Source organism: Vigna angularis, chromosome 7 (assembly GCF_016808095.1).
Source record: "Vigna angularis cultivar LongXiaoDou No.4 chromosome 7, ASM1680809v1, whole genome shotgun sequence".
NCBI lineage: Eukaryota > Viridiplantae > Streptophyta > Magnoliopsida > Fabales > Fabaceae > Vigna > Vigna angularis.
Window position 1 is genome coordinate 12,454,214 of NC_068976.1, and position 15,821 is coordinate 12,470,034.

The 15,821-nt window shown below is 30.4% G+C and overlaps 2 protein-coding genes across 2 annotated transcripts; one reads left to right on the forward strand and one right to left on the reverse strand.

Moving 5' to 3' along the window:
- The first annotated feature begins 966 nt into the window (after positions 1–966).
- On the forward strand, positions 967–2,095 carry LOC108337646 (protein ENHANCED DISEASE RESISTANCE 2-like). Its single transcript, XM_017574215.2, has one exon. It carries the CDS (start codon positions 1,071–1,073, stop codon positions 1,974–1,976), a length of 906 nt encoding a protein of 301 aa, XP_017429704.1. The 5' UTR covers positions 967–1,070; the 3' UTR covers positions 1,977–2,095.
- A 3,662-nt stretch (positions 2,096–5,757) lies between these two features.
- On the reverse strand, positions 5,758–8,079 carry LOC108337593 (peroxidase 46). Its single transcript, XM_017574150.2, has 4 exons — positions 7,763–8,079; positions 7,140–7,319; positions 6,837–7,002; positions 5,758–6,393 (listed from the first exon to the last, which is right to left on the reverse strand). The coding sequence occupies exons 1-4, from the start codon at positions 7,988–7,990 to the stop codon at positions 5,978–5,980; spliced, it is 990 nt and encodes a 329-aa protein (XP_017429639.1). The 5' UTR covers positions 7,991–8,079; the 3' UTR covers positions 5,758–5,977.
- Positions 8,080–15,821: the final 7,742 nt, after the last annotated feature.

The following is a 15,821-nucleotide window of genomic DNA, read 5'->3' on the forward strand; positions in this document are numbered from 1 at the left end:
AACTCCAAATCAAGTAACAATGGCTGATGAAATCCATGAAAAATACAACACAAGTTTACGTGCCTACACCAACAAAAGAAACCACAACCATCACCTTCCAAGGCTGATTGATTTTTGGCTTCATATTCAACAAACCAATCTCAAAGCCACTGCTCAGAGATGAAATTAAGCAATTGTTCATCTCTTTAAGCTTCAAGGACTCCTTTTCGTTAGACATTTCATTCAAAGTAATGTATTATGCTTCATCAAGGTTAGATATTTAAAAGTATTAATTATGGCTAATGTGCAACATTTAAGAAGTTTCTTTTGTTGTATTAAATAACCGAGGAGAAATTAATACAATTTCTTTATCGGTTTCTCTTATCTCTCCCATGCATAATGATTAAAAGTAATGTATGATATGGTTGGTGGATAAACACATTTGTTAAACAAAATGATTAAGAATATCTGACATAATATGCTATGGACACAGTTCATAAATAATATTGCTATTGGTTGAGATGATGTGTATAACAATATACACTGTTCTTTTCCAACTCATTCCAGAATTACTATAATGTTTAAATTCAATAATTCACGAAATATAGTTGTCAAACCCAATAATTTCATTACTCTGTGTTCAAAAGTTTTGTTCTCCAGTTTACAGAAAAAGTTGAACCTTTATTTGATGCCTTAAATTATTGAACTTTGAAACAGAAAAACACATTTTTAAACAGTATATGCTGTTTTATAAAATACAAAAAACTAAAATTATAGAAAAAAGAATCAAAATTATAATTTAATTTTGTAAGAAATTATTCAGTTCTTATAATCATACAACTTTTATCTTTATATTTAAAAATAATCTATTTTAATCTTTGTACGTACTGTCTTAAATATTTTTAGTCTCTAATTATATTATTTTAACACTTTTAACTTTTATCGTCCAAGACTTAATTTTTTTTAAATAGCTATTATCTTTTATTTCTAGGTCCTCCTTCAAATTATCCTTGCTAACACACCCCTCTTCTCTCCACCTTAAATGCAGTTCAGTTAAACTTCTACAGTGTCTGCAATAAAATCCTCCACCAATGTCACCGCCGCTATATCCTCATCGTAGATCCGTTTCTGTCGGTGGAATTCCCGATTGGATCTCTGACTCGATCAACGGTGGATCCCTCCGCCACGTCGACCTGAACAACGGAACCAATGGCTGGGCGTCGCCACCGGGGGAACTCTTTTCCCTCCGCTCCTCCGACTACCTCAAGAACCGCCAAAAATCCCCCGCCGGCGATTATCTCCTGGCGCCGGCCGGCATGGACTGGCTCAAATCCACCGCCAAAATGGAGCACGTGCTCTCACGCCCGGACAATCGCGTAATGCAGGCGCTGAAAAGGTCGCAGCAAAACCAAGGCCAGTCGATGAAGAGCTTCGTCTTCGCCGTGAACCTCCAGATCCCCGGCGCGAAGGAGCACCACAGCGCGGTGTTCTACTTCGCGGCGGAGGATCCGGAATCGCTCCAAAGCTGTTCGCTGCTGAATCGGTTCGTGCACGGCGACGACACGTTCCGGAACCAGCGGTTCAAGCTGGTGAACCGGATTGTGAAGGGACCGTGGATCGTGAAGAGAGCCGTGGGTAACCACGGCGCATGCTTGTTAGGGAAAGCGTTACATTGCTCATACCACAGAGGGCCCAATTACCTAGAAATCGACGTCGATATAGGAAGCAGCGCAATTGCGAATGCGATTCTACACGTCGCGTTGGGACATGTGACTGCAGTTACGATCGACATGGGATTCGTGGTGGAGGCGCAGACGGAGGATGAGCTGCCGGAGAAGTTGATCGGCGGCATCAGGGTTTGCCAGATGGAGATGTCGTCGGCCACCGTGGTGGAGGCGTCGCACGTGCCGCAAGTAGCGCACGTGTCGCGTGGGATTGGGTGTGCCAGAGTGAATCACCATATGTCTGCGGATGATCTTCTTGCTTTGGATCATTAGATTATGAATTTTTTAGTGGCAAAAGATTATCATTTTTTTTTTAAAATTTTAATTGTTCTCCTATGATTTTAATTTCACATTTATTGGATATAAAGAAAATAATGCCAATATTTTATACGTAATTATGCTTACCGGAGGTTAATTTTATTTTGAAGAGCATGTATAGAAAAAGTTAATTTTAATGATTTTTATTTTTATTTTAATACAAAAATCTTTACAATTTGACACATACGTAACTTTATTACATTAAAGAGAGCGTTTATTATATTTATCCCAGTTTTATATTAGCTATTGCACTAATTTTGAATATATGTTGATAAACAAATGGTATGCCTATTGCTCATTCCTTTCTTCTCCGTTTTGAGCTGCACAATTTTTGTTTAATAAACAAAATTAATTGATGGCTATCTTTTATAAGAATCTAACTACGAATTCTAATAGATTTCTTTAACTATTTTTTATTTACATGATTTTTAATACAAGAAAACAGATATGAACTTATATGTATCGGGATGACAAATGAATAGGTACAAACTCATTTTAATATTTGTGATGATAATTCTTCACTTTTAAAATTGATAAGAAAATAACAATAAATATTTATATATTTGTTTCGTTTTTGTAAACATATATCTACATTCGTTTTAAATTACTAAAGTTATTATATTTAAGTCTTCGTTTTATAACATAAAATATAAGTTTACTTATTTTTACATTTTTATATAATTATTTGATTTTTATCTAATTATTATTTGATATTATTTTTTTTTGTTTTATATAAAAAATATATCTTTTCAATATTGAATGGTTTATAATATTATATTTATTTTATTGTGATTTTTTATTTAGTAAAAAAAGTATCTAATTAATATTCAAAATATTAAAAATTTGAAAAAAAAAATATAGATATAAAATAGAGATGAAAATGAAATAAAAAAAATGTATAGTTAGTAAATATATAGATGAAGATGAAAATTATTTTTAATTTAAAAAAGATAATGAATTTATCCCATCATGATCTTATAGCTGTTGATACCAACCACCCACACATGCACAATTTTTTTACTCATGGATGCCAACTTGAGTAAGGTGGACTTTAGTTATAAAATAATGGTTGAAGATTTGGTTTGTAGGGAAACATAAAGTTGAAGATCTACAATGATTGCTTGTAATTTTCAACATGAAATCAACCTTGTGATAGTTACCCTACTTCTGCAAATTCTTCTAATAAGTATAAATTTCATGTATATAGTTTAATAATTTTCAAAATATTTTACATTTTCATTTTGGATGGACATATTAATAATGAAAAACTCACCTTATTTAACTAGTTTTGATTTCCAACTTTTTGAAATTTAGAAAACTTAAATGAGGTTATTCGTCCTTTCTCAAACACTACTCTGAAGATATTAGAACAACTTTTCAATCGAAGAACGTCACTACTTCTTCTTCTTCACCATTATATTATTATTATTGTTTATCTATAATATAAAGATAGTTTCAGTAATAACAGTAATACAAATTGAAAATAGAATAATAAAGATAGAATAAAAGTTATTGAGTAAAAGAAAGACTTACAACTGTTGAAAAATAACTCGTAAACCAAAAAAAACATTTTAAAAGATATTGAGACTATTTTATTTCATAAATAAACTTAAATTCATAAAACACTGAGCAAAAATATATTAGAGCATACATATTTTACAATAATACCCTTAAAATTTTTTTATCGATGAACACATTTACATATTTTCATGTTTTAAATATCTGTTCTTTGATAAGTATTATCTTCTTAAAAACATTATATCGAGAATCTTGACTTTTTAATTTTATTGGTTTTAGTCGAACATATCAAATAAATTAAATTGACTATTTTCTTCATCGGATTGATGTTGTTGATTTGGTTTTTATTAGTTTTTCAAATTCTTCTGTATTTTTTTTTTTTGCAGAATCTAATTTGACTATTAACTTTTGCTTTTTTTGTGTTAAGAATAGTGACTCTTAAGTTACTACGGAAGTTCCTTCTTAGTTTTTTACTTGTTATTGTTAAGCCATTAATCGATTTTTATTCTTCTTAGTAATAAGATCTACATTAAACTTCTTTCACCATTTTATTTTAAACTTTTGTCCCTGGATATAAATTAATATATTTCGAGGCTATGTCACACAACAATTGTATGAAATACAAAGCTTATTATTGATGAGTGACTTAGCAATAATGGGATAAAACAAGAAGGATTTTCCCAACTAACTTAAGTACTATTCTTAACAGAAAATCGAAAATTACTAGTCGAATTAACTTGTGAAAAAATACGGAGGAATTTGATAAGCTAATAAGATCAAATTAATGACCTCAAAATCCAAATCAAATAAAGAAAGCAGTTAGTTTAATACATTTGATATGTTCAACAAAATTCGAATAAGATAAGAAGAAAAAAAGTCAAAAAGTTGAGATTATCATAATAGTATTTATAAGAAGATAATATTTATCAAAAAGAATTCCTAAAGCATGAAAAGACTTAAAGATGTTCACTAATAATTTTTCTTAGGAATATTATTGTAAAATAATGTGTGCTTTAATATGTTTTTACTCATGTATAACATGCATATCTCTTTATAAAAAATGAACATAATATTCTTGAGTGTAAATTTGTTTGAAATAAAATGATGTAATGTTTATTGAAAACTGTCGTTATTGCGATTATTTGATAATTTGAAAGATGAGAAATCATAACAAATTTTAGGATTTAATTGTTTTTTCTTATGTTATTTTTTAAATTAAGAAGTTTAGTGCAGTATATAAATGACACTATTTTTAATTTTTTGGTGCTGAAATTTTTCAATATTCAAATTATAGAGGGTAAGGTGGTTTCATTTATGAACATAATATGAAAATTTTCATATACTAATATACTCTATAAAATAGAGGCACCACACACACACATATACACTATATAATTGAACTCTATAATTCTGTGTAATTCATTGATGAATACTATATGCCTTGAATAGTCACAGGACCAAGAGATAAATACAATAACCCTAATATGTTGAGCATAAAAATAGTAACAATGACAAAATCAAATCAGAACAGGTTACAACAATACAATAATTAAAAGTTGTAACACGGTAATTATGTAACAAATAAACTATGACTCAAATGAAATTATTAATAAACCTCTTAGATTTAAGTTTATCCAACAAAACTCCCCTATAAACTTAAATATTTTTATCCTTCATTCTTACATTCCAACTAATCGTACTATTTTTCACTTTGATTGACCTCTCTAATGTTTTGACCGACCTTTTAACAACATTGACCAACCTCTTAGTGACCTTGGCCAATCTCTCAATCACCTTCTCCTGATAATCTTTATTGCTTTCAAAATTTAATTTGTACGACTTTGTTATGATAGTAGTTCTCATTGCTAACATTGACAAACTCTCGTTTCAAGTTGTTGTGTGCCAACTTCTTTTATTTTTGGTTTTACATTCAAAATAATTATTTCTTATGTTAATAATTTATTGTCCAATTTTATTTAGAATACTTACTACATTAAATATATTTTTCGACTAAAATTATTATAAAGCTTTTTGTTTTATTCCTAAAATAAATTATAAAATATTTCATCTCTTTCTTTGTAAAATATATTTTTCAACAAAATATTTTCTAATTTAGTTTAAATTTTTTTTGATTTTTTTATTATAACTCAGAGATAAAAAAACATATTTAATATATTTAGTCTTCATCTAAGGAACTATATTTGTGTATGATGTATAGTATCAATTGCCATTATTTCATTAAGAAAATCAATATTTGTTATGCTACAGCAACAGAAAAGAAATATGTATCAGATGGCAAGAAAGAATTAAGAAGAGATACATAAACACAGTAGTCTGCATAAACTGTATTTTTTACATGGTATAAAACCTGTGTCTGGACTTTATTTTCCATTATGCATAGAGAATCTTGGTTGCTGCACTCTTTCAATATGTACTTTTCATGCATTAGTTGATGCACAGAAGCTCCTAATTTCACCCTCATCACCAGTTTTGACTCCAATAGTAGTGAGTTTCAAGAAAGACTGGCCCCAACTTTGAAAGAAAAACTGTTGATCTTTTGCCAAGTCCTCTACCAATCTCCTTGTTCTGCTATCACTTAGCAAGGCAGAGTCAGATTGGAACAACCCCTTGTTGATGACAAGATTTCTGTAGTACTGGTTGTCAAAAACCATGGAAGTTTCAGGATCATTATTTACTAACACTGATGGGCTTGCACTTAAGGGACACTCCTTCATTAGCTCATTTGCATAGCTACTATCAAGGCTTTTGTCAATCAGTGTGAGCTTTCCCTTGGAGTCTTGTTGAAACCTATCCCTGAATGAGCTGCAATGAGCTGTTCCTATGGTGTGAGCCCCTACAAATCCAAAAAACTATGTTACTATTTTCATCTTAAAATCCATTAGGAATAGTTGCTATATAAGTAATACCCTAAAACAAGTATGTGAAACCTCCTAACTGTTACATACATGTGAATTGTAAGAAAACAAAAGGGTGACAATGTAATTTGGTCTTTTATGCATTATGAGATCTTTGTACCAAATACCAAACATATTCTAATAAATGTGGTGAGTTGGTTTCCATCTAAGAAATTCAATTCTTTCTACCTAACAGAACCTATTGTCAAGCCTCGTGTGTCTTTATGGGCTTTTCACCACAATCATGATGAAAAACATGGTCAATTACATTCTAAGAATAAAGGGTAGGGGAAGAGACTGAAATAAAAAGGAATGATACTTATATATGAAAGAGAAGCATGCCAATATTATAGGACGTGAAAATACTTAGAAGAATATGAACCTGAAAGGATGACAAGGTCAAATAAGGACAAGCCTTTATTGGAGAATCGGTTAATCATCTGATCCATTGTAAAACTTGTGTCCAAAATGTTGGGTCTTACATTTGAAGCAACTGAAACCATGCCATCTCTCCTTCCAGTGGGAATTTGAATCATAGGACCACCAGTCTGTTCTCAAGTCAGTGCCACTAAGATAAATTGGATCTTAAGGTAATAGATTTCTGGAATTTTCTCATGTGAGACTTATACTCCATTTAGATTTATAACATATGTAATGTAGCAATGAGGGTAAGTGGATATCTTACGAGTGCAACAGCATCTCTTGCAGCCAAAGCAATTATGTCAGCACAAGAAACTGTTCCTGGACAAAGGAACTCAAGCACTCTTTTTGCTGATTCTATTACTGAAAATCCTCCAATAGACCTATTTGCTGGATCACTTTGTTCTGTGTTATTCCCTAACAGCATCAAAGATGCATCACATCCCTACATATCATGAAATGATTGATCACTAAAAGCTAAATTCCATTTGAATTAATTTTATATCACGCAAAGAAAGCATAAGAACAAAAGAAACCACATTTGATTTTTTTTATTAACAATTTCGATTACTCTCTTTATATATCCTTATTCATTTTAGAGAGTCCAAGTACAAGAGGAATCTGATTTCTCCAAAGTGAACAGCTCACTTTAAATAACAAAATAAATCATTTTATTAATTGATAAGAAACTCAACTCTAGAAATTAAGTGCACAAGCATAATGTTAGATCAACCACTGACTAAGATAACTCTAGTCCAAGCCCTACAGTGAAATGCAGGAAATGAGAAAGATAAATATCTTAACAATTACAGACATAATATGAATATATACAGCCAAAATTTTTGGTTCAAGAACATGTGTTAGGAAGGAGTAATAGTATAAGCTAACCTCCACAAAGCAGTCATGAAAAACCAAGCGAAGCAGCTTCCCAGGGATTGAAGGATCAGAAGAAGAAGATGAACTGACACTGTTTCTTACAATGAGTTCTGCTGTTGGGCATGAAGCTGCATAGAAGTTGAAAAACAGGCTACCTGAAACAGAAGTAGCCAAAATGAAGACAATGAAAAGACAAGAAACTGCTATTGGAAAATGAAAAACCGTTGCTCCTTTCTCCATAGAACCAAGTTCTCAGTCCTTTTGAGTAAGGGCTCAGTGTTTCAGTGTGGAGAATCTCTCAGTCACATGATAATGATAGAGAATGGAGATACATACAGCAAAGTGTGACCGTGAAATAGACTAAATTCAAAGCTACATTTATGTGGTTGGATGAAGTCAGTGGCATGACATAAATGTTAGAGGTTATGGTCATGCATTTTTCCAGCTCTGAAGCATTTAAGAATGTTTCCTGGTAACTACAGATAATGGTAAATTCTATTACCTTACACCAACCGTAGAATAATTATTTCAACCATGTGTTTGGAACAATTATAAGGGGCTTGTTCTACACCATGTTTGGATAAAAATCTTTATGCTGAGGAATCATAAGAAAAGAGTACTTTCTCATTTCATTTTCACCGCTAACTCTTAAGTGTTCACCACACTTTTATGGTCTAACACTAGTAAATGTTGTCAGACAATAGGAGAGAACAAAAGCACAAGAGGAGTAAATTGTAATTAATGTATGAACATTTTCTCCACCACAAATTATCTGTAAACTTAAGAGTTCCAATATTTTCTAGAGTCACAGTATTTCTGAAAGAACACTCTGAATTAATTTGACCACAGCTCTTTAATCAGAATTTTTCATCTTTGGACAATCATCCATGTATTTAATCCCTATTTGAGAGACTATCATCTTTGGACAAATACTATTCTATAAAGAGAAGTACATATACAAAAAATTAAAAGTTGAATCTTCAATTAGATATGTAGTTACTTTGCAGCTATATCATGGTTTGCTTCATCACTTTCCTAGGTTGTTCACTCCACTTGCACAAATGATGAGTCAAACTACCACAAAACACAACAGTGATGGCTTTGGCCAACCCATTTCTCTCGCTCATCCCATCTTCTCTGGCTTTGACTCCATCACGGCCATCAAAACACAGTTCTCCAAAGTACCACTCTTCACAACCGTTCAAACCATTGTCACTTCATGGAGAAGGAACGTGCACCACAGGTGTGGAGCCCTCAAACATGGACCTTTGCTTGATCACAAAGATGGGTAGGGTCAAAAAGTTCTTGTCGACACTAAAGAGTAAAGAGTCTTTTGAAAGAGGAATCATATAAGAGACAACAATAAATGAAACATTAGTCTATTTAGGTAAGAATTGAAATCACTTTTAATTTAAGACCTTAATGTTGTATTTGAATTAGGTAATTTTGAAGAATAATTCATTTATTTGAATTCTTTACAATATTAAAAACCTTTAAGACTTGGTTGAAATAATAAAATTTTTTTGAAGGTATTTTAAATGAATAAAATACAATTTTTTTAATAGAGTTTACTTTGAATCAAATGTTGAGTTCACTTAGTTTAGGTCAACGGTTGAGATGAATTAGCTCGAGACAAAGACAAACTAATTCAATTCAAGACGAAGGTGGAGACAAGTTGGTCGGATACAAAAGTAAAGACAAGTTGATCGAGTTATAGATTAAGAAAAATTAACCTGTTGAGATGAATCGATCAGGTCAAAGGTTAAGATGAGTTTGTGAATGCTTAAACTAAGTCGATTCGACGTAGTTCGTAGATTAAGATATAAAAATTGATTTAAAAAAAATAATACTTAAACTTTAGCAAATTATCTAAAAAGATAAAATTTATTGGTTGTAAGTGGATTTTAAGAAAAAATACCATTCAAAATAAATCCATAGAAAAATATAAGACACAAATAATAACAAAAAGTTTTACTCAATAACTTAACATAAATTATTTTAGTATATTTGTTCTAATTTTCATTATTTACTCTATTTAATTGTTGTTATCTTAAACATTAATCCATAAATTATTTATTCACTAAATGGATGTGAAGACCACGTTTTCTAATATTTCCTCTATTTGAATGTTATCTTAAACATCAATCCATGAATTATCTATTAACTAAATAGATGTTAAGACAACACTTTTTAATAGTGAAATAAAGGAAGAAATTTATATCTCAACTTTAAGGGTGGGTAGCGGTGAAGCTCCGACACAACATAAAGTGAATCGACCTTTCTATTAACATATGAAACTTGCATTATATCTATTGTTGAATCTTACTCCGAGTGGCCATAAATATTTTATTGGTTAATTAATTCACGTAACTTATCCTTCTTTTATTTGAATAATATAATAGAAAATTGCATCAATAGACAGATACATTAAAATCAATTACTTCATTGCCCAAATTAACTTAAACAAATTGAGTTGGATTATCTTTGCAATTGAGGAATTTTGAAAGTATAAAATGAATATTGATTCAAGGGAGATTGTTGTCCACGCGAATTCGTTATTTTAGAAATAGTTATTAGAAGACTCTTCAAGTTCCAAAGACCATGTTGAAGTCACTTCTCTTAATTTTATTGTCATTCTTCTATTTGACGAGGCAGCAATAGTTATATTATCATTATTTTTTGTTTTTCTGCTAAATATAAAACTTCTTTTATTTTGATCTAGGTCACATATGAGACCAGTTAATCTATTCATTTCTTTTTTATTTTTAATAAAAAATTTGTCTACCATTCACCACGTATTGATTTGACTAAGTATTAAATATCTATCTCGTTAGAATATTTTGCCGATTATAAGAGCCTTAAACAATTTTTTTTTAGTATTTATAACTATTCATAATATCTTGTAGTAAGAAAGTCATATTAATTAGGTCTAAAAATCACCAAACCATCTCATAACTGAATTCGAACAACCAAGAAAGTTGATAGGGTTTGAAGATATATTATACTATATATAATCATAATAATTATAATTTTGAAGAAGAAATATTCTAGAAAAAAAATTATCACTTTTTTATTTTAATATTGAATATGTTGAAAGTTTCATCTCAACTAGTTATAAGATTAGTTTAAAATATATAAATAAATACAAACCTCACCTTAAAATCTAGTTTTGTAAAATTGAATTAGGTTTAAAATTCACTTCTTAACATAATATTATAGTCACAACGTTCAGAGTTTATAATAACGAAAATTATTGTTTCTTAGATATATTATTTCATTCACTACTAGACAATTATTAGATCACCTATTAATGTTTGGTCCTACCCATAATATAAGTGAGTATGAAGAGATAGTGTGTTGAAACTCTTATACCAACTAGTGATAAGTTTACTTAAAAATATATAAATAATTAGACTTAAAGTTCATTGAATGAAAATATTTTTTGGACTATTTTTTTTTTGTCGGAGTTAATGATTATCAACTATTAGTATTAGAAATAAATTTATATATATTTTTTTATAGGTTTAGTTATAATTGATTAATGTTTGGGTTGTATTAGGATCAAATAGCTAGTATAATTTTAAAGGAGAGGATCTATTACAGTGATGTATTAAGAGATTTTGAAAAGATACGAATTTGTTTTCTTTTAACATTAGATTTTGACAACTTAGACTAAAAGTAGATGAGAATAGTTGTTAAAGCTTAATAAAGAAATGGGGGTTGCTCCCTCCACCTCTCCGTTTCCTCCCTCCACTTCCCCCTTTCTCTTTTACTTTCTCATTTTATCTTTCTATTCCTAATTTATCCCTAGTATATTTTTAGGGTTAAAATTTTATAATTTTTACCCACTCTCTCACACAACCTATTCATTCTTTTTTTACGTTCATGCACTCATTCTTACTTTCATACACACCCTATTCATTCTCTTTTACGTTCATGCTCTCATTCTTACTCTTTCATCTTGGAAATTCTTTCTCTTATTTTTATTTTGGTGTGAGAGTGAGAGTGTGGTGAGTGAGAGGTTGTTGCAAAGAATTATTGTACTGATGACAAACTTCAATCGCTTAAAGGTGATGGTGGAGGCTTTAACAGAAAAGTGTGTGAATAAACGTCGAGGCACGTGTGGAAAATCCCTTAAACGGACATGGGCATCCGTCAACGGATGTCAACATCCGTTTAAGGTAAAATAGATGTCGACATCCGTTTTACCTTAAACGGATGTTGACATGCATTGACGATGTCCATATCCATTTAAGGGACGTTACAACATTAGGGTAACAACAACATTATGCAGAAGTAACCAAGTTACAAGATTTTTATTGAAAGTGTATAAATCCTTTACATTATGTCCTGAAAGTTGATTATTATTATTATTATTTTGCAACACCATCTTGCAATGGTGTACTGCTTTCAATAAGCCTAGGAATTTAATCTTTTTACAAACTGATTGTAGCAAGACAATTGATTGCTCATATCAGTATTTATCATCACTGCAAACCATCAAATAACAATTGGAAGAGGGTGTAAAAACAATCTCATTTACAAAAAAATATATAACAAGAGCAAGCTGACGACATTTACAAAAAAAATATCTAACAGGAGCAAGCCAGATTCTATGCAAACTGATAACACACGACAATAATACAGTAGTTGCAGAAAATACAGAATGCTGAAACAACAAGACTTTTTGGCAACAAACGGAAGAGAGGAGTGGAAGAGTTGAGAGCAAGAGTTTTACAAAATGAAATGGATCTGGAGAATGGGGAACGGATCTGGAATTTGGAGGTTTGGGGGTGAGAATGTGAGAGAAGGGGAGGTGGGGCTGCTGCTAAAGTAGTAGAAATTTAGGTTACTTAACTAAATAGGGGTTAAAAAGTAAAAAATAAAGTAAAAAAGAGTTAAAAAAAGGTTATTTATGTAATTTAAAAAAGTTGGAGAAAATTGGGAAGGTAGAGGGTGGAAACGTGGTGGAGGGAGCAACCCCTAAAGAAATAGCTATATGTTGAAAGCTTTATTGATTTTTTTAATAAAAGAAGAGACTCATCGACATCTTCCACAAACTTCCCCTCTTGAAAATATTTCTGACTCGACGAACGAAAATTTGTAAAATAAATATTTATGATGTTATTTTATTTCATAACAATTAATAAGAATGCTACAGTACATTTCTGTTACATTCTTCGGTGAGATGTTGATAAGTCGAAGAATAAGATAGATATTAGACAAATTAAATTATTCTATGTTTTTTAACCTATTTTCATGTATCATATATTCTTTTACCTAATATCGTTCATATGCTTAATTATGTTACATATAATTAGTTATTTGATGCATTAGTGTGTTTTTTTATATGAGCGTTTCATGTATCCGTATTAGTGTTGGAATAATTTTTCAAGAATTTAGCGCAACAAAATGAACAACAATGTAGACTTAGTATAATCGTGAATATATACTTTCTTAAAAATAATTTCGTCCCTTATAAGAGTGAAGAAGATCACAAAATACGTTTTGAGATACAAATAAGAAATACAACGATAATACTCACTCTTAGTATTAATATCAAAAAAGAATAAAATTCTGACGAATTGATTTGTGTGTTAAGTGAATGACATAATGTAGAGAAAAAGTCTCTCTCTCAATAAAGTACAAGATCCCTTTATATAGATGTTGATCACACATCTTTCAAATCCAAGAGATACACATTCTGATTAGTTACCTTTCTTGATTGTAACTTTTCATGAATGATTGTAACTCTTCATGAATAATTAATGAATTTGAAAACTATCTCTAATACTCTTAAATTCCAACAATCCTCCACCATTTGAAAGTATTGTATAATTACTTAAGACAAACATCAATTTAATAATTGCGACGAGAGGCAGATCTGAGATGCTTTGGTGTAGATTTGAGATGCTTTGGTGTAGATATGAGCTTGGACAAAATGAACTCAATAGTTTTTGGAGTCCTGGTTTCTCTTTGAAGTGAAGATCTAGGGTTTCTTTGAAAAAGAAAGGACAATAGAGTTTGAGTCAGAATTTGGGCTTGGATAATAATGCACACACTATTGAAAAACAGGTATTCGCTCGCGGGTTGGAAAAAATTCGTGGGTTTTCTTTATGCGAATACTTGATGGAAAGTGGACCAAATAATTGGTACAATTTTTTACATGCGGGTCGGGTTCGGTATTACATTATCTGTGTCCGACACGACCGGTTTTCAATTATCATAGTTAATGTAATTTTTTTATTTTGTTTTATGTAACTGTAGTAAGAAAAATAGGGAAAATATAAATAGATCACCCAAATATAAAATTCAAGTGATAAATTGTAGTTACAATTCAAAAACTCTATGAATCTCATGAACATAAAAAAAAAGGACAAATCTAGTGATAAATAATGATTTGGACCACTGTTTTCATATATTTCTTGTGATAATTTCCTTTTTATCCTTGATAATTTAGTTTTACTACAATTTACATTCCTGCAATTTCACTTCACCTGTACCTTTTCCATTTTTATTTATTTTTATCTCTATTCACCATTTCATCTATAAATAAATATAAAAAAATGATTATTATAGAGAAATGAATGAATTTCTAATAAAAATATATATATTAAAAGAGAATTTAACGATTTTAATATAATCGTAACATTACTTCATAACATAAACATAATAAGCGAGTTACACATCACATTTTTATTAATAGTGAAATAATAAATATCAACATACTTAAGTTAAATTAAAAAAAAAACATTAGTTTAATGTACAAAATTGACAAAAGAATCAACCTAATTCAGTCCCGAACTTATAATGATTTTAATGAAAGTTTGATCCAGTCTAATCCAAGTTTTGGTCCCAGTCATATTAACTTGGACAGAAGCACTTCTAAAAAATATTGATTCACCTTGAATATTCTCATTGGTATTGGGTGCACACGTTTTCCTAAACTTATTCTCTTTCCGCGTGAAATTTTTTCTCTTCAATCATTTATATAAAGAAAAATGAATAATATTATATTTATCCGCAATAGTATTAAATGATGAGGAGCATGAAAACGAAAAATAAGATATTAATATCGAGTTGAAAAATAAGGAATGAATACGACAAATGCATAATTTATGTTTGATTTGAATAGGTTTTTACAAAATCGTTTTCTCTAGTCAAGTCGTTGCAATGCTAATTAACTATATGTTCTTATTTAATACAAAAAAATTTTATGGGACAAGCTAAGATGTTATCGAATACTTCTATGAAATCATAACAAATTATTTCAGTTCAATAATATGGTATTTAGAAACAAATATTTTATAATGATCTTACCCACTGAAACCATAATATTATAAAAATAACAACTATTTATGTTAAAATTCAATATCTCCATCATGGTTTACTTTTAAAATATATATTGAAATTATAATGTGAAACTTTTCAAACTCCAATTACTATAAGTACGCTTTTTCCGTTATATTCATGTCATCCATCCTATCTAACTCCTTCGTTTCTCTTGTAATTATTATGACTATATTTTCCTCTCAAAATGCAATCATTTTTTTGTTGTTGCTGTGTGGAGTTATGTTCAACCATGCCTACTGCAGCTTCAATATTCTTAAACTTCAAGCAAGGAGTGGCAGATCCATCAGGTTTCCTTTCTTCATGGTCCACTAAACTAGATTGTTGTGATTGGAAAGGAGTGACGTGTAGCAACATCACTAGTAGAGTCACTGGAATCTCTCTCCCATGTTCTACAACTCCTCCAATTTACAGGGACGAAGAAGATAAATCACATTGTCTTACAGGTTCCATTCACCTCTCCTTGTTGTTAGTGGAGTTGGAATTTTTAGAATACTTGAATTTGAAAAACAATGACTTCTTAGCATTACAATTTGATTATCTGCATAATCATAATTGTCATAATCTATCTACAACTACTTCTCTTCGTTTGTGTGTCAACTCTTCAACCCTTCGCGTCATCTTGATTTATCAATTAACTGGAATCTTGTTATCAATAGCCTTCAATGGCTTCCCTACATTTCCTCACTGGAATATCTTAATCTCCGTGATAATGATCTCA